General features: G+C 34.1%; 2 protein-coding genes across 2 annotated transcripts in view; one reads left to right on the top strand and one right to left on the bottom strand.

Moving 5' to 3' along the window:
* Positions 1 to 529: 529 nt before the first annotated feature.
* Positions 530 to 1,716, top strand: LOC110038542. The gene has a single exon (XM_020743408.1). It carries the CDS (start codon positions 791 to 793, stop codon positions 1,403 to 1,405), a length of 615 nt encoding a protein of 204 aa, XP_020599067.1. The 5' UTR covers positions 530 to 790; the 3' UTR covers positions 1,406 to 1,716.
* Positions 1,717 to 2,259: 543 nt separating this feature from the next.
* Positions 2,260 to 23,065, bottom strand: part of LOC110038543 (violaxanthin de-epoxidase, chloroplastic-like) — a 33,917-nt gene continuing 13,111 nt past the window's right edge. Inside the window, exons 4-6 of the mRNA XM_020743410.1 lie at positions 20,142 to 20,238; positions 19,629 to 20,020; positions 2,260 to 3,239 (exon numbers count right to left, since the gene is read on the bottom strand). Coding sequence (XP_020599069.1) covers positions 2,726 to 3,239; positions 19,629 to 20,020; positions 20,142 to 20,238 — 1,003 coding nt within the window. The 3' untranslated portion in view covers positions 2,260 to 2,725. The remainder of the gene's footprint in view (positions 3,240 to 19,628; positions 20,021 to 20,141; positions 20,239 to 23,065) is intronic.

The raw sequence follows: 23,065 nt of genomic DNA, 5'->3' as shown, positions 1-23,065 counted from the left end.
AAGGCCAATGGGAAAGCTGCACTCCAACGGGTCAACGAGGTTCTTCCTATTACTTGCCACTTTCCAGGGACGAAGAGTCCGTGAATTACGTCTTTATATTTTACAAGCCCTCCTGGCAGCAATACTGTTTTTGTCTCCTAACGGAACCTGTTTTAATTAACGGTTAATGGAACGGAAAGCGAGCGGGAGTAGGGAAAACTAATTATAATCCTAACCCTTATTTTCAAACCACCAAAGTATCCTAAGCATTTTCTTAATTGCAGTTTTTTAATCCTTATTATATATCATTTATAGCTATTTCTGTTTAACTAAAATAATTAATTTTTTTTTACCGTTGATGTGATAAAATGACTGCTGACGCTGACGTGACAATTTTATCGGTTTTCAAAAATAATTTATTTTTCAAATATTAATTTAAAATAATAAATTCAAAAAAAATCATTTTAAAATTATCCAACGGAAGTCCTCTCTCTCCATTTTCTCTGTTCCGCAACAGAAGGTCGCGAGGAAAAGTCGACCCCCCCCCCCCCCTTCTTCTCCAGGTCATCGGACATATTACGCTTTTGTCTCCCGTTGTGTGTGGGGTCTTTCCCTTTGCCGTGCCGGCAATTTAAGGCATCAGTACGAAAAGGAATCTTATGCCGGAGATCGATTGCACTGGCACAGATCACGCTACGCAGCGTCAATCTTGCAGCAATTTGAGGGGAACTCTAGCTCCGACACTCGCAATCAAAGGTGAATCTTGTTGGAAGTGTTAGCTTTGATCGGATCTCGATTCGGGAAGTGAAACATGGCGGAGTTCCAAATCAGGCGAAGACGGACGACGCTCCTTGATCAGCTCTCGTTGATGGAACCAAACAACCTCCGTGACCTCATCCAGGTCCGTGACGATGACGACGCTTCCGGTGCTGGAAGCCACAGCGACGGCATCGTAACCCTAGCGTCCATCTTGGAGTCAGAGAAGCACGAGGGCAGGACGTTGCTGGACATCATCCATGAGGAGGATGAGGTGCGCGCTGTTACCCTTGAGCCTGGCGGGCCCATCGCAACTCCGCCGGATGTGGAAGAAGAGCAGGCGGTGAGAGTTTCTCTTATGACGCTTCTGGCTCTGACGGACGTGGAAGGAGGAGAGGATCCAGTTGAAAGCGCATCCGGCAGCGATGGCGGAGTTGCAGTTGTGGCCATGGCTGAGGAGGATGGAGGGGAGGAGGACCTGAAGACTGTATCCGTGGCTGTTGGGGATGAGCGGATGGTGTGTTGCGTCTGCATGGTACGGAGGAAAGGGGCGGCGTTCATACCTTGCGGGCACACGTTTTGCAGGGTGTGCTCGCGGGAGCTCTGGACCTGCAGGGGCTCTTGCCCTCTCTGCAACGCCATCATCCTCGATATCCTTGACATCTTTTGATGTTTTTTACTAAATTTTTTTGTTCTTACGTTCGTTGAAATGATGGTAATTGTGGAAGATAAAGCAGCCGCACGCAAAAAATGATTTTGCGTGTTTAAGTCTGTTACTCAATTTTAAGCTTGCTAATGGTGAATATGGTGATTAAATTCATGCAAGTTGACTAAAGAAATATAAGAGAAATGTTTCCCTAATAGTATATTATCTATGCAGTTTGGCCTTTCCCTCAGGAGTTCAATATTTGAATTAAAATGTAATAAAAGCAAAGATTTCAATGATATTAAATATGAATTTATTTAGTAGTTTGTGTCAATCACCATATTGCAATTTCTTATTTTGTAAAAATTGATACCTTCAACTATATACTGTCTCGGTACCGGAACTTGGGATTAATCAAGACAGGAACTGACACTTGCATATCTTTAAGAGACATCTTTATTATCTTAAATATCCAATTTACCTTCTTGCTAGTCTTCTATCAGTTTATTATTAATATTTTCAAAATGAACAATTGAAGAATTTACATATCTTTTAAATTAAAAGATATACAAGTAGAATTATAGAATTTACCTTAATTCTTCGAGCAAAGACCAAAATTCTTTAATATCATAACCCGATTACGCTTCCTAATTCTAATCACTAGTTTCAAATCATAATAATTAATGTCTACATAATAACACTTAATTAAAATACTTATAGAATTAAATTAAAAGAGATGTAAATCCTACATCTATCTTCATTGCCATCAATTCTTCCCTGCTCCAAACCAAACCATCTTTATCCTTCTTTTAACTTTTTTTAAGTCAATTAAAATTTTAACAAAAAGATTTTTACATATCTGCTTTATGATGATTTAAAAAAGATAAAATGGTCGGCCAAAATAACATATTTCTATGCTATATAACTAAAAAGATGTATAACAACTGCGCTGATTGGCTGGGTTTAAGAAAGTTTCTTCTGTAGAAAATAAAGCTAAATACCAGATCTCAGCAAAAGCGGCAGCAAACTGAAATCTAACAACTTATTTTTATATTTTATTTTTTTGTCCTTAATCCACTCTTCTACCAACCAAAAACATAAATATGACAATTGTCAGTAGATGAAGCCATTCATAATTTTTTTCCTTGAAAAAAAGTTTGATTCTTGCTCCAGCTCCTCCTAATCAGTATTTTTCAACATGAAGAAAGAATTATAGTGGCCCCTTACAGAAATTGAGGTGCTTTACTTTTACAAAGCTTCAACATAGATTTTAACAAAATTGAATTCAACAAGGATTTTGCAGATGGAGTTATGAATACCTTCGTGTTAAGACCACAAAACCAGTTATCTTAGCTTTCTCAACGGTAGCGAATTTCCGAAAACCTTCTCCAGCTGGCTTGCTTCCATCTTGAGATCATTCAGAAGCTTCATTTCTTCCTGGCCCAGGCCTCTGCGGAAGAGCTCCACATCTTTTTTGAATTCCTCGAATCCCTCAGCAAGTCTCTCTAACAGTGTCTCCAACAGCGTCAGCTCAGTCTTGCCCACCTTCACAACCTCATCTTCAATAAGCTCCACTTCTCTAATAATGGTTTTCTCACCTTCCTCCACAGTTTTCTCCAGTCTTTCCACCAAAGGAGGTTCTGGGCCACAGGTGTTGTCTGTAGCGATGAACTTGGTGAAATCTCTTCCAACTTTCTTTGCTGCATTTTCAAGTTCGGGTATTATGGTTGCAGGGAGTTGTGGACTCCTCGTGTACACAACTGCTCCTCCATAGCCATCCCATGCGTCATTTCTACCACGATAGTAGATGAAGATGTAGTCATCCGGCTTGTTCTCTACTTTAGATGACAAAACGTACCTGTATTAAGTGCATGCATGGCATGAACAAGTCTGAAGATTGTTTGTTAAAAAAAATAAATGTTCAGATGTTAAGAATGAATCATCTTAAAAGAGGTAAGAAAATTTATAAAAAAAAAAAGCAGCAGGAAAGTTTCGAAGGCTCTGCTTGGACTCGAAGAAAATAGAGTAATCAAATGTATTACCCTTATTTTCTTCTTCTTTTAATTTTGGACATTTACATATGTACCGCACTATTCTTATAGATTTACATATCTAATATCTAAAATTTGATATTCACATTTATAACACCTCGATGTTATAAAGTTATGAATAAAAATAGTATGTTTGATGTGATGTTAAAGATATGGGTGTTATGACAGTAAATACTAAAGTTCACATTTTAGATATGTAAATACATAATTATTGTGTGGCATGTAAGTAAATGACCCCTTTTTCTCTAAGATAAATTAATAGTAACCAGAAAGAGCTAAGTGGTTGCATTTTCAGAATGCATTGTACGATTTGGCTAGTGTTAATATGGAACTTTTTGGTGCTTCTCTTAGAAGCCAAGAACCGGTAATAGAGAAGAGAAAGAAAGAGATAAGAAGCTCGCATTGCTTGTAATTATTTTCTTTATTCATAATATCAATACACCACTCAAACACCCTTTACTTATGTGAGATATTTGTTATCTAAAGGAAACCAAAAATCTCACATAAAGATTTTCAAGAAAGAATTATTATCTCAAATGTCATGAAGAATTATTATCTCAAATATCATACACAATTCAAACACTCTCGATATATTTTGGTTTCCTATAGATGACAAATCCTATGCTAAAACTTAAAAAAACAAAATAATTCTTTCAAATAAGAATTTTTTCATTAAAGGGTCCAAAAGCATTTTGTATTTCATGAATACAATCTACTTCAAATTAGATCGTAGATGATCAGCAAATGAGATAGTGTGCTCTACCTCACTTCTTCAATTGGCAAAGAACAATTCCCCAATAACTTGAATAACACGAGTTGATATCCAAGATGTGGGATAGAAAAAGAAACTTGTATACCTCTCTCAGTAAACCAATAAGTAGACAAAAGACGTAGTTTGGACCTCTTAATGACTCAACAACTAGCAGAAAAATTACGGCCTTTTTAACTGGCCATTTTATAGATCATATGAGAAAATCTAATCAACATAGAGAAGGGTCCCATTAGAAAAATATAAGATGATGAAGTAGGCAATAATATAGGGAATTGGAGAGTGTCCTACGACTTAATCTCAATAAGTTGTCAAACACGAAGTGAGCTTGATTCAGGCTCGTCATTAGGATCTGGAAAGCTCAACTATCGATCCAAACTAATGCTCAAACACTTTATCAAGCTGAAGCTCCCTAATCGATAATCATGTAAATTAGATAACGACTGTTATGTCGATCGAATGATATCAGTCAGGGGTGTGTTATGTTTTGACGGTACTCTTAAGACATATGTGAATGTTAATAAATAAAAGTTAAATGATTAATCCTTAAATAATAAAGTTAAAGTTAATGCATATCAAAGTTTTAGTTATTTTCATTGAATAAATGTCATCGACACATACATTAAGATCTTTTATAGTAAAAAATGAAAAACTAACATACTTATTTTCTTTTTTTTTGGGTTATGACGTTTAGAAGTGTAATTGATCCACTGATTTATTTTTATATGACTCATTACGTTGTTTAAATATTTTTTCAAGTTTCGAGTTTTTGAATTAAATGAATAGAAGAAGAACCAATGTGTACAAAAGACGAGGTTAGCAACGAAAAGGTAAATATTTAATTGCTACATAAATTGCTTCTTTTAGTGGATCTTTTCAATTAATATGAGAATATTAAACTGTTAGCGGTTGAAATGGAATAGTAGAAAATTTAATTCCACCATTTAACTGTACGACCATCTGTTCCCGCTTTTGTTAATTTCAAGCTGAGGCCAGGGTCATGACAGTGGAGGTGTCATGCTCAGCTACAATTTTTCTCTTCATGGAAACTAACATGGTTTTTCAAATGACTTGCTTGCCCATCTTGTTTCATAGTTGATGCTTCAATTATGAGCTTGAATGTGCATTAGTTCTTGTGTACACGAATTTAACAGAAAAATAAGGTTGATAACAACAATCTAAATTAGGAAAAATATATAGTTATAAATAAGATATTTTAGACAAGTATTTAAAAAATTGATTACTTGATAAGATTTTCAATTTCATCAATCTTGTGTTGTTTAATTAGATGTTGATTCCTTCGAGTGCAAAACAAGTGCAACGACCAAGTTCTGGGGAATCAACTCCCAAAAACAGTGTGATGCCTAGAAATTGAAGTTTAGTGATATATGATCTTTTCTTTGTCTGCATAGTTTGATATTGGGTTTGTAGCATGAATAATTTTAGCAAGAAAATTTCTTATTTTAGCTTGAATCCTAATCAAATAGTGCTTGTTTTCTTGATTTCAATGTTTTTGGTGAAGTTCTTTAATTTAATAATCAGAAGAATGTCATTTGGGAAAGATTTCTTGATTGTCAAGTTAACCTTTTTAAAAAAAAACAAGGGCTTTTACTTGGTAGCCATGACAAATGCAAATTTAAAATCTGATTCATGTGATTTTAATAGATTATATCATCCAGTTGCATTAGAAACCCTTAAAAGCCTTAACTTTCTTGGATCTCTCAAGCACATATTAATCACAACATTCTCTTCAGCACAAGTGGAGATATTGGCATTGTTGGAGCTAATGGAATCAGTAGAGTTCATAAAATTGGGTGAGATTAGCAGATAAATAGAGTTTATAAGAGTGAAGCGCTTTGTAGCATAAGGGAGGATTTTTCACCTATGTGAAGCAACAGTAAAGTTTGTGTCATGAAACGCATTCGATAATCGAGGGCGAATTTTTCATCCTCCCTAGATTTACCATACATTCGGATTAATAATATCATTTTTCCACAAAAATTTTGTTGCCAGTGAATTCTTTATAGACAACAATTTAATCTTTACAGCACACCAAGTATTAATAATTATATAGAATTTATTTATAGGCCTTCATAGTCTACTCAATAATTAAACACAAATCATAACTACATCAGTGAAGTTCAAAAATATAAGTATACCATTGAGGTACACATTTCTCTTTAATGCATACCAATTTAGTTAACTTGGTGCACAATCATATGATTTTTCAATAAAAACAAAATCAAATCAACATTCTTATAGAGTTCAAAATGAAAAGAAAAATTCAATGGAATTCTAAGCACAAATCAAAATGAATAAAAAATTGATTTTTCACAGCGTTAGTCTCACTACCCTCTAATACCTTCATTATATACAACAACAACAACAACAACAACAACAAAACCTTAATCCCACTACGTCGGGTCGGCCACATGAATCCTTTTTCTCCATTGTGTCCTATTTAGTGTCATATTTTCATTTTGTTCTAATAAATTAAGATAATGCCTTCATTATATCAATCATTAAAATGATTCCCTTATGGTAACCATATTCTTGGAAATTTCCTCTATTCCTAAATATCAATGTTTGTATAATAATATTAATATATATATATTCCAATCATTGACAGCCAGTTAGCAATTACGATTTTGTAACTAAATTTTTCAATATTATCTTGATCAATCAGCTTAAGTTGGTGTCCACAACTTTTGACCACAAAAGATCAAATTGAATAAATCTTTCTGACGATTGTAACGGTGTGCCATGTGATAGATTATATAGATTTCAAGCGAAGATGTATGTCAATTAATTGTTAGTTCATAACATAACAAAAAGTACAAGCAGGATCATACAAAAGCTTCTAGGGTTTTAGGATTTTCAAAAGTGGATAATAATTCTTTGTTCTTAAGATGTATCATTATGAGTATGTGAATAATTGAAATTATTCACATTATCTACTTACTTATTTTTATTGTCAATATTTTCCCACGCATGCATGCACTCACACACATACAGACATACATACAAACACATGAGCCTATTAGTATTTAGAAATTAATTTACTAGTATTAATTTTAATAAAAAGTAACAATTGGTTTCCACTTGAATTGGCGTCAAAGCCCATATTATATTCAATGTTTGTGATGTAGTTAAGGTCCTAATTATTAGGGGCATTTATATACATACCACCCAATTCCTATATATTTAATTATGAACACTTAAACCTTACTTTCTACATTTACACCACAAAAATATTTCATATCACATCAAAAAATACCAACATTTTAATTTTTAAAAAGTAAAATACAATTTTTCATGCATAGTCAAGGTAGCATGTATGTAAAAGTTGAGGTTTAGATATTAGATATATAAATGCATCGAGAATTGAGTGGTATGTAAATCTTTCTAACTAATATACAAATGCACAGACATTGTGTACTAGCTTTCAATTAAAGCTAGTCAGTGGGCATATATGAAGTTTCAAACTTGTACAAATATATATATATATATATATATATATATATATAGCAAATTGTTTGTGTCACATTAAAAAAGACAAGTACAAGTACATTTTTTTTGTAGTCAAGATCTTCATCTCTCGTTACGCTAATGAAGGCACGTATGAGTCTTCTTCCCATTACACCAAAAAAATCATATATAAGTTTTCACCCTCGCTAAGAAAATATCAAAGCAAAATAAAATTTCCTATCACATTGGAACATAATATGCATCAGTACTAAATGTAAGGGCAAGCAGTTCACTTTTTCATTATGCCTTATGGCACAGCTATGACAATGATGAACTTGTTGAGGACCGATGACGCACTCAACCTATATTTTTCTTTCTTTTCTCTTCTTTTTTGCGTTTTCTTCTTCTTCTTCTTTTTTTTTTTGGTTCTATTTAGAGAGGAGAGAAATTGAGGGGAAAAAAAAAGGAGAGAATGGGAGTGAGGATAGAGAGTGGCAAAAAAGAGAGAGAGAGTAGTAAAGACAAAGAAAGTTAAGGAGGGTCAGCTAGAAGGGGTTTGTCTGGCAGTAAGATGCAAACAGTATCTAACATAAATCCTCACATCTAATGAACTCTTTATCTCCTTCACATGCCACTAATCCCATCCATATCTTCCGTAATAAACTCTTGGCAAGACCTCCTCACCTTCACATGTTGCTAGTCTCATCGATGTCCTTCCCTGCAAGCTCCCAATTGGCTTCTCGCTTCTTTGCATGCAGCTAAACCTATCAATTCCTTCTTCCCAATTCCCTCGCTTCTTTGTCACAAGAGGTATTGAGAATTTGGGTAGGTGCGACAAGAGAAAATGGGATGGGTTGTGTAGGGGCATAGGCACACTACCTCTAGAGAAGGACATGGGTGAGGCATGGGAGAGCAGAGCACTGACAATATGGGAAGATGAGTGACTTTTTTTTCTTTTTTTTAATTTTTGGTGGGTCAAAAAATACCCTCCAATAAATATGATATATAACTGGAACACACCATATTCATTACAAATTATTTAAACAATATAAAACTCTAAAAATTCTTCTAGATGCTAGCTATGAGATTGATTTCGCAGATCCATTGGGATATTCGTGGATGTGAATGCGAAGCATGAGTTGATTTTTAGCAAGCTGATATATGTTTTTATAAATCAGCCATTGATTTTATATTTCTTAGTTACGCTTTTATTATATTCAATTTATAGGAAAATTTAGCACCAATCATGGGGAATGCCACATAATGAGCTTAAGCCATTTGGGCCATTATAAGCAAATACAAACCTCAAGATATTACTAAGATTGATAACAGGCTTGAGAAAAATGAGAAAATTTTGGAGTTACACTCTATGACAACTTCTTCACATGGTCTTTTATGTTTCCATCCTATGAGCTTAGCCCTTCCATTTACAGAGATCCAATAGAATGAAAAACTACTATTAAATTGAAATGTGGGGAGTAAAACAATTCGGAGAGTATTATCAAACAGGTAAGTCATGGAGTGTGTGACATCTTGTAATTAGCATTAGATGCGGCCAAAACAATTGGACAATCAAGACTATTGATTCATTGCCCATTACAATCCAGTTCACCTGGATGGCCCTCAGACTCTCCAATGGAGAAATGTTTTAATCTTGCAAGCGAATTTATTTCATGGACTCAATATATTTGCAGGAACACAAAAATACTTTGCAGGAGGCATTAGTTTATGAAGCCATATATGGCATCATGTTCATATTCAAGAGCATCCTCCCTTGATGGATAAGAGAAGTGGCTCAATTCTAGGATCCTATCACTAATACCGGTTGAATAAAAACCCAAGAGAGCTGACTATTACACTATGGGAGTTAAAGGACTACATCTAGAAAGCCAATTTTTTATCATGGCTATAAAAAAATATATTCCTCGTGATGAACTTTTTTGCAGGCAACCTTCTGCTGATAGAAATAAGTGAACTGGTCATACCAAATGCCTTCGCTGAAATTTTTGGTCATGATTGACAAGCCTACGAAATGGTCAGGCTATCAAAATGCTCTTTAGTTATCTTTCTATTGGACGTTTGGATTTGTAGTTTCTTTTTTTTTCTTTTTTTTTTCAAAAAAGGTAGCCTGATCCATCATATCGTTCTATTACATGATCCATAATAAAATTTTATCTTTTAGCTTGGATTCGTTCGCCCTCTTCCTCCTCTTCTCGTCATCTTTTTGGCATCATGTAACTAAACAATAATGCTTTGTAGAAGCTCTGTAGTTAGGGAATAAATGAAAAAAATGGAATGCTGCATTATAAGTGATTTATGATAATAATTGCACGTTGTAAATTTAAATATTATTTTGGGAACTGCTGGGCCGCCCAACTGATTGACTTTATTACTAATTCTGGTTTGATGAATATATTTCCAAAATAGGTTTTGATAATACACTTAGTCCATTGATTTATACTAAATTCTAACACTTTAAATATACACTTGAATAAATTTGGTATCATCAAGAGAAAAGAATTGAATGTAATATGGATACTATAGAATAAAAGTGGGTAAAGTCTTTCTAAATGAGTAGCAAGACAAACACATAACTTTGCATTGCATAATTATATGATATAAATGCATGAAAAAAAAAATATTAGTGTAAGACTATACGTGAAATAATAATGATGAATTTAAAAAGTTGCAAGCGATATAACTAAAAGAGCCAGAGAGAACAAATGGCCAGTCAGCTTAACCATTATGGCATCTGATTTACTGGAGTTGGTTAAACCAATGAAAGGTAATACACAAGGAAAAAAAAAAATATAAGTTGCACCAAATCCTATGGCTATGATAAGAAGTATAATATAAATATAGATGAAAATAATACTATAAATAATACTGCAGACCTTAGAACCAGCCTTACCAGCCCCATATGTAGTACCAAAATCAAGTACTAGTACCAGTGCTAGTGTAAAAATTGCTACATACTATAGTTATTTCAGAGCTTAAATTCACTTATGTTTAGGAGAAGAATGGATGCTGAAATTGTAAATGAATTTTGAAATTTAGAATAGAGAAGATCCATAATAGCATGGAGTGTCATAAAGATAAATAAGTATCTCTAGCTATCTTTATTCTGGAAGGAGAAGCAAAGCATTGATGAAGGAGCTAGCACCTAGAGAAATTTGAATACAAATCTGAGTAGAAAATTACTTGAAATGAACTCGAGTTCCTCTTTTTGCAAAAGGGAGTTTTGTGAATCCATCTTTATGGATCTAAAGTCAATAATATAATATAAAACTAAATTTATATGATTTTTGAGTTACACTCTATTGTTGATCACTACCCCAAGTAAAAAAAAATATCATATATTTTAAAGAGGGTTGAGAGATAAATTACACCAGCTTTTAATTTCCCGAAGTACTAAGTAATTTTTTTTTAGTTAATCTAGAATTCAAATTTATCAAAGCTATAATTGACGTAGTGCATCTCCTGCACTACGTGAATGTCCAGCACCCACGCAAAGTTTCCCACGACCCCATAATCGCATGAGAGGTCGGCTCACGCAAACAGTATAGAGCCAAATCCAGTGACTCTAATTTTATTTCCTTTCAAATTTTAGTAAGCTTCCTCCTTTCATTTCATTCTTTCCTAGTCATTTCCTATATATGTATTGTATTAGGGTTTAGAAGGAAGTTTTTTATTGCATTTCTATCAAAACAACTGTTAGTGTCCAGGTTTTCCCATTTGGGCAGCATCGGACGATGGGTGGTGCTCGAGTCTCCCCAACCTCTGCAACCTTACTTCCGCTGCCGTCGTCGTCACCGTCACCGTCACCGCTGCAACCATCTCTGTCCCCAAAGAGAGCAACCTTGTTGTCTCCCTGCAGCCCAACCCTTCTTCCTACCCAAGACAACTACCTCTACACTTCCATTATTTTCCTATAATTGTTTGAGTTAACTCCGATATCAATAACTATGGTGAGATATAAATTAGAGAATAACAATATAAAAATGCCGACCAACAACAAGAAAAATTGTTAGTTCAATAAAAAACAGAAATGTATTTGTGCAAAACAACAACAACAACAACAAAGCCTTAATCCCGCTACGTGGGGTATTTGTGCAAAACAGTTACAAAATATGCAGGAATGTCAGCATATTACCAATTGAAGCTAAGGCTCATTTAAGAAAATGCTTGATAAATTTTAAACGATGCTATTTGGGGAGCAACGTTAAGAGAAAATGCCGAACAAGAACAAAGAAGATTCCAGAGGATAGAACAGCCTAAAAGTGAAAAAATTGTAATGAATAAACCAACAATGAAGGAGAAGGAAGAATTATCTATAGCAAATGCAATAGCAGTACCAGCACGGGTGTTTGCTCTGAGATCTTAGAAAGTCAAAGAATCTGTAAATATTATGATAGGTATGATTAACATTTAATATATTACTTCTAAAATACCATTTATTTCTTGAGCATCTCACTCTTTCTTGTCTAAGTTGTCCTCTATTAAATTGCATCTTGAACCTATTCATTTTTCTCATATTTGGCTTATTTTACTGTCAACTGGTGTTAGTATGCTACTTTTTGATGCTTTGTTTTCTTGGAAATGTGAGCCTAAAGGGCAATATGAGCAATTCGAACCCACGACCTCACGGTAGAAGATTACTCAACCACTATGCCATGAATAAGTATTACAATATGCCATGCTTACGTAATTTATAAAATTCTATGCTTCATTTTAATTATTTTAACATATAAGAGTGTATTATTAATTATTAGCATTATTAACTTTATAAAATAAATTATTAAATTAAATTTAAAATATATATAATTTAACTCTATTTCGTAATTTAAATTACTTTTTACTTAAGGCGGTGTAGCAAATCAATCCTTCCACTGGACAAGTCATGTAACAGCTGATTTTGGGTTCAAAGGGTCATTAAAGTGGAAGTAACACGCACACACACACACAAAGATATATATAGACCTCATTTTATCCCCTTCGTTTAAGGTAAATTAATTGTATATATATGTAGGTAAGTGTAACACTTAATTTTAATATCATTTAAACTAATAAAACCCTTTAAATCCCCTATTCTACAGTGAAATGTAGCGAGGAAATTAAAATTGCTATTAAAGAGGCATTTAGGGGAAAAATTTTTATGCTTTTGTGAAGAATTTGTACTTGTGGTAGTGAGGCAATTAAGGAAGATGTAATTACATATATAAATAACTATGTTTATTTACCATAAACCAAATAACCTCTTTTATTTCTATCCAATTTCTATGAATTGCAGCAAATACTAAGCACAATTATTATTTGGCCATGGGATGGTAGAAAGAATAGGAGAAGAAAGGAAGGTTTATATGAAAAAGAGTTGTTTTGAAGTAAAACTCCAATTATTAAGTTGTTGGAATTAAGGTAAAACTCCAATTAATATTTTGTTGGTATTAAGTTTTCATTGATTTAAGTAAATCATCGAGTTAGGCAAAATTAGTTGTTTTTAAACCACTTTTGTAAAAAGAGAAGAAATAGAGGCGAGGCTAGAGAAGAGTCTTGTCGTGAGGCTAACCTGATGCTTAAGGTGAGGTTTATAATTGCTAGAATAAGAAGCAACTTTTATAGGGTTAAATTTGTTATTTTTTATAAGTAAATTTTTTACTATGCATTTGCATTTATAACTTCTTGCGTATTATGCAAATTTAATTTGGTTTACAAAATATAATTCATGCAAATAATTATATATTACTTCTAGTTTCATAGTATATTTAAAGAATGAAATATCTATTGTAAATATATAATAGGTATAATCAAATTAAGCAATAAACACATGAAAATGATTATAGCAAATAAAAATGATCAATTGAATGGCATATATTTTATGCTAGATAAACAAGTATGCTGATAACTTGTGCAAAAAAAAAAAAAAAAGCAAAAGTCTAATGAGATAATCCTCGAAGTAGGAAATGACTGAATATCAAACTCTTGCATTAAGGTTGGAGCAATATCAGAGATTATTGATTAATGTAACATTGGGAAAACTAACCTTTATTAGTAGTTGTTTATGGTCGACAGACAGGATGACAACCTAATGAAATGAAAGTGAAATTCTATACGAATATATTTGACATCCATAAGAAAAAAAAAGTTCAAAATAAGAATGAAAATAAAAGTGAAAATACACATGATTTTGTATAGTAATGAATGAAAGAATTATTAGTAGTAATTTGTATTAATTTTGACCAGTATTTCATATAGTATTTTAATCATGTTTTATGTATTTTTAAATATTAAAAAAGCTTATTTGCATTATTGTTATTACTCATATTAGCCACTAACCAACATTCACATCAATTTTTCCCTTGTACATTTGAACCTTATTTTAAAAATATTTATCTCACTATGTGTACAACCTACAAGATACTAAAATATTATTTTTAGGGAGAGGTCAGGAGCATGCGGATTATTAGTCAAGTACAAGTCTTGATTACATTTAGATATCTAGAAATTTTTGGTTATTTTCTTATCTTATTTTGGCGTGGACATAAAATATATCATCTCAGGCACATTATTCTTTGTTGACGCCGCATTTTGTACTCTATCATTTGTACACTTTCATTTGGTAACGTCTATCCTAAGCCAGAGGGGCGAGGGCCAAGTGACGAGGGTTGAATGGTGAGGGCTGAGGAATGAGGGCCGCATTCAACATGTTATCAAAACAATCTCAATGCCTTAAACTGCGAAGGAAAGATTTATTTCATACATATTTGAATTTATTTTGAGAATCCAACTAATTATAAGCCTTAAAAACTTTATCTTTATAAGTAAAAGGTTGATTCTATAGATTTAACTCGTTATTGCATTTTGCGAGTGTGATCGTATCAAGAGTCTTCATTTTAAAATAAACTTTCTTCATAAATGGCCTTAAAGTCCAAAATATATAAAGATGATATAAATATTTCTAGAGAATTTTATCGTTGAATATCTAATTCACAAATCCAAGATGATGAGTTTTCCATTAGATAATGAGAAAAGAATTTAAAATTACTCTCAAATACAAGTCTTGAAGACCCAAACACTTATTATGTGGAGAATCAACATGCAAAGTAAAACTTATGACGCTGCCTTATATTTTAATTTAAAAATAATATAGTTTTAAGTATGACACGATTGTTAACCATGCCCGATATGGGCACTAAAACAATGCTCGGTTCGGGGCTGAACATCGCCCTATTACGAGCACTGAACGTCGCCCGGTTACGAGCACTAAACATCGCCCGGTTACGAGCACTAAACATCGCCCGATAGGAGCTAATTCGAGCAATTCAAAGGCGGGATCGGCCCGCCTAGTATTGCAGAGGCGAGAGGGCACAAAAGCAAGATTGGGATCACGATTTCTAGCAAGGTTTCCGGAGAGTGGGAGATCACGCGTGAAGACTGGATGGATCTAGCGTGATTCATCTTGTGGCATCACAAATCTACTGTTCTAGGAAGTGCTTTTTGGATTTATCTAGGCTTCTCACTCTCTTCCTTTGTGTAAAAGCTTCATTTGCCTGAAAGGAGCCTATAAATTGCTATCCTAGGTATGTAATGAGTCAGTTCATATTGTTTTTTAAGACCTCCTATGTGGAGTTCATTTTCCCTTTGTGGGTTGTATCTGAGGAGATGGTGGTGCTCGGTTGTATTCTTCTCCAAGGTGGTGATTGTATTGTTCCCTTCTACCTTCACTAAACCCTCTCCTCTCCGCTCCTCAACTATCGAACTCTCCCTCTGTCACCTCGACACCAAACCAATCCCATTTCCTACAGATTACTACTGTTATCCCGCCTTCCTAACTCTGTTCAAGCTCCTCCCAACCACCCACTACCGTTGTCGACCAACCGCACAATTCCCACTTGATGTCCCTACACAAGCACTCTGTGACCGTCATCATCCCCGCTAGCCATCCCGACCCACCTCGCCAATCTCCACCATTCATTGTAATACATTTAGGAATGTTTGTTTGTGTCGTTGATGTTTGTTATTATTTCCGTTCGAGTCATATTGCAATCCTATATTAATATTAATGAAATTTTGTTTTTGTGCTTTCCACTAATTTCCCTTTTAGTTCCGGCATCAAAGTATATCATTCACTGTTAGAAAACAGGGATATAAAATGAAAACCATAACTTTCAACTACGGTTCTAAGCAATATTTGCTAGGGTACAAGAGAACTTAATGTTGTTTGTTATACTACTCATCCATTGAGGACTCTAGAGAAATAAAGAGAATGAGAAAAGGCTATAATGAAGGAGGATTCGGAGAATTCTAGAATAAATTTTATTGCACAATTCGAAACATATTGATAAACAAAAGAATAACATAAATTATTTAAAAAAGAAGTCCTTATCAATCCTGAATTAATTCCATTAATTTTAAAAATAGAACCTTTCCATCTTAAATTGATTCTATAATAAAAGAAAATAATTACTAAAGAAAACCAATAATAAAAGCAATCTTCTAATCAAATAACTAAATAACATTAAAAATAAAAATTAATAATTTATCATAATATAGCATTAAATATAAAAAAACTTATCTAAAACAAATTCAAAACTCATCAATATCTTTTTAGGATAACTACATACATAGCACCCAAAACATTGCTATTTACAAAATTTAGCATCCGGGTGATATTTTTGACTATCAAACCGGAGTATTTATGTGCACCACAATAAAATTATTGACAATTTGATAAAATGAAAAAATATGGGTTGAGTTTTATCATGAATTTTCATATTTGAGTGAATTAAAAAAAAAGGATAAATGCTAGATTTGTAAATAACAATATGTCAAGTGTTAGGTATGTAAATAACCCCTTACTAGGATTTAGTATTCTATGCAAAGGCTAGCATTTTTGAATCTCAAACATAATTAATGTCACGATCTGGTCAGGAGCTTGGAATTAACCAAGACGGGAACAGACAATCTGACGATGGAAATTAAATTTTTATATTCGCATATAATTAAGAAAATGAAAAAGTTGCTGATCAAATTGAATAAAAGCAATTAAAATTGTCGCGTTATAGACTGTCCATATCTTCAATAAATATTTCTCCTTCTATCGCTCATCTTTTAATGACTTAAATTTATCTGAAAAGTTGGTTTAAAAATAATAGCGAGCTAAACAAGTCACTGAATACTCATACTTAAGAACCATAATAATGCAAGAGAAAAGAAAGTGATATGCATATCAGTCAAGCTTTTAATAAAATAATAAAAATATTTAATGTTATTTAAATAACCTTACGATATCAATATCATTTTATATTTGTACAATCATCACAAAAATAACGTCTAAAATTATATTAATTAAGACACAACAATATTAATTACAATCTTAATATTCTCTCGGGTGTGCAATTATGTGCACAGGTACCTTAATATTCTCTCACTAGTGCCATTAAGAGATGATTTAATCATTCAATAATGCACATACAAGCAATGAACATAAAAATATCATTCATATATTCATCACATTTAATTCAACCCACTATATAAAACATGCACCAAATGCATGAGAATAAGAAGCTACAACATTCGTAATGATATGACCAATAAAAAAAAGAGTATCTCATAAAACATGCACAAATATTATCAACGACAAAATATTTGAGAAGAAACAAATTATTATTATAGATTAAAAGTTCGAGTATTCACGTTAATGTCGATTAATTTATCCTTGAAGTCTATTCTTTTAAATTAGAAACCTAACCTAAACATGATATTTAATTAATTTATTATTTTAATAAAATATTACTTTTTCATTAATAAATTTTAAATATACTCAATCTAATATGGCTTACTTTCTCTTATATATATATATATATATATATATATATTATATCACTTTAATAAAAAAGAACCACTTTTTACCTTTTCTGTCAAACAATGCAAAAGGGATTCGCTCTTCCTATTTTTCTCCTTTGAGCCCGACTAATCTATGTCTCGGCTTGGTTGCACGTTGGACAGCTCCTCTTCTTTGCGCGCGAGCATTGAATTGCACAAACAATGCAAAAGGGATTCGCTCTTCCTATTTTTCTCCTTTGAGCCCGACTAATCTATGTCTCGGCTTGGTTGCACGTTGGACAGCTCCTCTTCTTTGCGCGCGAGCATTGAATTGCACACCCGAGAGCTCCTCTGCGACTTCCTCCTCTTCAACGTCTCCAATCACGGCACGACACCGATGTCGGCTCTATCCTGCTCGAGGAGTCGAAGTTCCTTTCCATTGCTCGACCTCGACGCCGATACTCCCTTAGGCCTCCTCCTCGCTGGCCAAGGCTTCTCCCTTGCGTAGCTCAATGACGTTGCGAGAGCGTTTCGACGTGACACTTTCTTCCTCTCCTCTGCTCATCACCGAAGCTGCCTCGCCATCCACTCAAATGAAAAGTTACTTATAAATTTTGTTTAAGTCAATGGTCGGATCAAGCTCACCTTCATGATTTGATCCCTATATCAGGAGACTGGCAGGTAGGGCCTAGGATCTACAAACCATGTTTTTATTTCACCATTCCTTACATCATAGTGATCACATTTGGTGCATTTAAATAGTGATGAAGAAAATCCAAGGAAAAAAAATTAAAACAACTCAAACTCAAACTTGCTTAAATGTAGTAAAAACATTAGAAATAACCTAACCGGATCTAGAATCCATTAAAATGAAATTCAAAAGCAATCTAACCCTGCTTGATTGGCCAGAAATGCTTTCCATGGTTATAGTTTTCATACCTTTTCTAATAAATTCAAGTTTACTATAGGTCCACTATTTGGAAGGCAAGAAAGGTTTCACTTTGTAAATCTAACGAGAATTATTTGCCCCACATACTTGAAGCTCCTGGGAATCTTATGAAAATTTTGGGAAGGCCTTGGAAGTTTTTAGAATGTTCTGAAAAGCTCTAAAAATTTGTGATGCTGAAATCATATCACAATATTTTTCATAAGTCTTAAGAATCTTAATAATTATCATATTTAAACCTAAAACTTATTTATAAGAATCTTCTTGAAAGCTAATTAGACTAATGAATGCATTTTTTATATAAATGTAAAAAAAAAGTTGTAGGTGTCAGTATTTTGCTCTTCTACAAAAGAAGCTATTTCCTTAAAACTATCATTCAATAATTTCAAGATAGTTTCCATAATTCTTAGATGTAATCATCTTTAGCTAACATTGTATATTCCTTACTATTAATGTACCTAGCTAAATAAAATCTCTAAAGCTTCTTTGTCCTTAAATACTTAATATATATCATTTTTTTTTGGATATGTCTATCCTATAATTAAAAAAAAAAATCAAGAGTTGTAATTTTGCTTTCATTTACTGTCCTCTTGGTAGATCTTTTCATTTAATGTGATTATTACATGTATTGACTCTAATTATTTTTCAGTTTTTAATAGTAAAAGTTTTTCATTTACAATTTTTTAAGCCTTCCCATTAAGCCGCTAAATCTCCTTTTAAGAATCTATTTATGGACTCTTATATAACTTCTTAAAATATAATTTATATCTAAAAGCAAACAAATGAGAACTTTAACAGAAGCACCCTATAAGAAACCAAATTTGTTGACTTTGCCTGTCAAAATCCCTATTCACCATTATCCCCAGTCCATTCTTATGTTTCACTTATATCTAAATACATTGAAAATACTATATCCACCATTATCCCTAGTCCATGCTTATGTTTCACTTATCTAAATACATTAAAAATACTATATTCACCATTATCCCTAGTCCATTCTTATGTTTCACTAATGTAAATACATTAAAAATAATATGTAATCATTAGGCATGTCAACCCCATGGTATATGTGCTAACCAACACAATTTGGCACTTTAAACTGAAAAAAATAACACCATGCATGCATGGAAATATATACAGCATATAAGCAGAAAGGGATAAATAAGGAGCTAGATGAAATATGATACAAACCAGTCATCTTGATAATGGAGGTATTCATTGTCATGATTGTAGAGAATTCCAGGCTGTGAAGGATCTTGCACAAATCTCTGTAGAGTAGATCGAGCAAGAAAACCACCATCTGGAGTTCGCACCCTCCATGATATATTGCCAATGAGTTTCCCAGATTCAACATGGAACTCATGCAACTGGCAATCAAATGTGTCAAAAGTTGGATTTAGGCCTCTTGTTATGTACCACTTCCCATTGAAATCTGACATATTGAAGTTTCTCACAAGGGCAGATGGGCTGGGTACAGGAAATTCACCAACATCACCCTTCATAGGAACACATTTCTTGCGTGATACCGCACACTCATTGAACTCATCAACCACATTATTCTCAAACAAGTCACCACACTTTATCTGTGCAGATGGAAAGGTAGTAAAGATGTTGACTGGTAAAATTCTCTAGACATCACGGATATGTGAAGCCACAATTCCAAGTACAAAAAGATAAAATAAATTAATAAGAAAAGAAAGAAACCTGACATTCAGTCTCATCAGGCCGATCATTACATGTCTGGAGGCATGCAATATTTGCTGCGCATGCTGGGTTACTAATGCACCTGACTAGTTCCCCCCTGCATGTGAAATTAACCTAAATAAATAAACAAACAAACTGTAAATTCCACATTTTGGATGGTTGTCATCACTTCTCACAGGGAAATCACCATCTCCAATTATAATTAAATGTTAGGCCAGCATCTAAGGGTAATTTAGTTATTTATTATTTATTATTATGGGGTATAAATAAGGCTAATATAGGGTTATAATGAGATTGTTGTTTTGAGTCCTGGGGTTAGGGTTTGGGAGAGATCACCTACCTCTCGAATTGTAGGTGCTTATCTTTTATGCATTTGGGTGTGTTGTTTGTATGTCTTATTCATTTGCTTGGAGATTAATCAAATTAGCCCTAATTTGGGTATTTCCACATGTTTCTTGCAATTTGTTTTATGATTTTGGCACCGATTTGTATCAAATTGATATCAGAGAAATTTGATTACATGAAGAAAAGATGGAATTACGGCGTTTCCATGAAATTTTCACAATTCGAGCTAGCACTGATATCGACGGGATTGTGGCATGACATAACCTAGCGAAACAATTATGAATCAAGGGAGCAAGGAAGCCTACAAAAGAATCACGACATACAATAGGATCAATTCTCGCTATCAAAAGAAAACGACAGAATCACGTCGTACAGGTCTCGTGACGTCACCTTCGTGACATGATACAGTCATGATTGAGGGTTTGTTTGGGGCAGCTGCAGTTTCTCAGCCTTTCAGCTGCAACTTAGCTGGCCCAGGAAGCTGCTGCGGGGAAGCTGACTGGTTGTTTGTTGCAGCTGTTTAAAAACAACTCTGTAGCATATGTTTCTAGACAAATAATCATTCTGTTCTTATTTAGTAATGTTGTTTGTAGCAGAACTGTAATAGACATATATTTGATTCAGAACAGTATTTGCCAAAGCAACAACAAATATAAAACATATCGAACATCATATTGCTGACATCCCCAAGCCAAATCCTCATATGTTTTTTTTATACAATTTAACAAACAGAAAATAGAGCCACCATGAATATCCAACATTCACATCCATACCACACATCCATATGAAGTAACAAATCTAGCATCACAAATCCAACAAAAATGTATTGTGCGTCTGTAAGGAAAATCACATCCTATCGGAACAGAGGAGGAAGTGGAACCAGGCAACTTGAGAAGATGAGGAAGAGGACAGACGAAGAGCGGAGAAGAGGAATAGTGCGGACGAATCCAAGAAGACAAACCGAAGGATCACAATTAGAGCAAACGAAGGGCGGAAGGACATCAAAGTAAACAAGCGGAGCAAAAAAGCGGGTCACAATGTCGAACACGCAGCTCGTGTTTTCACTTAAATTCCTCACATCGCGGCTCTGAGGCCACCCCAAACACCCTTTCTTCTACGGCACCCTACCACGCCGCTCCCCTGTTGTAGCCCCAAACGGGGCATGAGCTAGCATGAATGTAATCGTGATACAGTCCCGATTTGAGTACTAGGAAGTGAACCACTGGATCGCTCATGAGATTTTGGAGAGTTGGTAACAAATAAAGTGAATGCTTTGGAAGAGATATTGGAAGGAGAATTATGACAACTTAAATTCAGGATACAAGAAGGTTCTCAACCATAGACGAAAGATTTTCCTCAATTGAAAACTGATTTGAGGGCTTGGAGGAGATGAGAAAAAGGCTTATTGAGATGCAAACTAAGACCCCGCCGATAGACCAATTTATAAACCCTAACCAAGGGTTAACAGAATAATCCTTGGCAAAAATGATTGGGAAAGAGATCGGACGAGAAGAACATGAGGAAAGCATCCACCATCAAGAAACCCCTCCTAGGGCTCTGATGGGTGTGGATTAGAGATTTCTGATGATGGTGGTTAGGCGGAAATATGGGAAACAAGTCATGCAAGGGATATGGAGGAGCACGAAAAAGGAAAGAGAGAAGTCTAGATGGGGTAAGGCTATGATCAAAGAATGAAATTTTACCTTAGATACATTGGTGGAAATACCATAGGGGGAAGTTGGGGTGAACATGATAGGGTTAGGAAGTTGAAGATGACGATCATTGAGGGAAAAGACACACATGGGTGGGTGTACCAGGTGGAGAGATATTTCATGATGAATGGGCTAAATGGAGAGGAGAAGCTCATGGCGGCAGGGTTATGTTTAGAGGGAAAAGCATTAGCATGGTTTTAATGGAGGGAGGCTAAATGTCTGATTTGCTCGTGGAAGAAATTTAAGGATTGCTTGTTGGAACATTTTTGAGTCATTCGGGAAGGAGACCAACATTAACAATTCTTTGTCTTAACTCAGGAGGGGATTGTCATGGAATATGGAGAGATATTTGAGTTATTGTCAGGAGAGTTAAGGAGAATTTCTAAAGCAACATTGGAGGAGAATTTCATGAAGGGTCTAAAGCTTGATATACACACAGGACTCGGACAATTAAGACTGTGGGAACGCAGTGAGATAATGGAGCTAGCTCAGATGGTGGAAGACAAGAACCAAATTAGAGGTGTAAACGAGACGAACACGAGCAAGCTCAGGCTCATTTGTGTTCGGCTCGTTAAAAAATATTACTGTTCAAGTTCAGATCATTTACAATTCGAACACAAAAAATGTGTTCATGTTCGCTCGTTTGCTCGTGACGTTTTGGCAACTCTAGTCACGCAGTCATAGAATGTTAGAGTTTGAGGCGAGATTTAAATCTTACTATTTATATTAAAACATCATTTACGTACAATTTAATATATTTTTATTCTATTTTTTAATTAATAATTTTAATTGATTATAAATTTGTAGCCTTTTAGTAAATTAAAATTTTTGAAAATATTACTCATCAATTATATATATATATATATA

The sequence above is a fragment of the Phalaenopsis equestris genome, unplaced genomic scaffold, assembly GCF_001263595.1.
Source record: "Phalaenopsis equestris unplaced genomic scaffold, ASM126359v1 Scaffold233051, whole genome shotgun sequence".
Lineage (NCBI taxonomy): Eukaryota > Viridiplantae > Streptophyta > Magnoliopsida > Asparagales > Orchidaceae > Phalaenopsis > Phalaenopsis equestris.
This window is presented reverse-complemented; position numbering and strand designations above follow the sequence as displayed.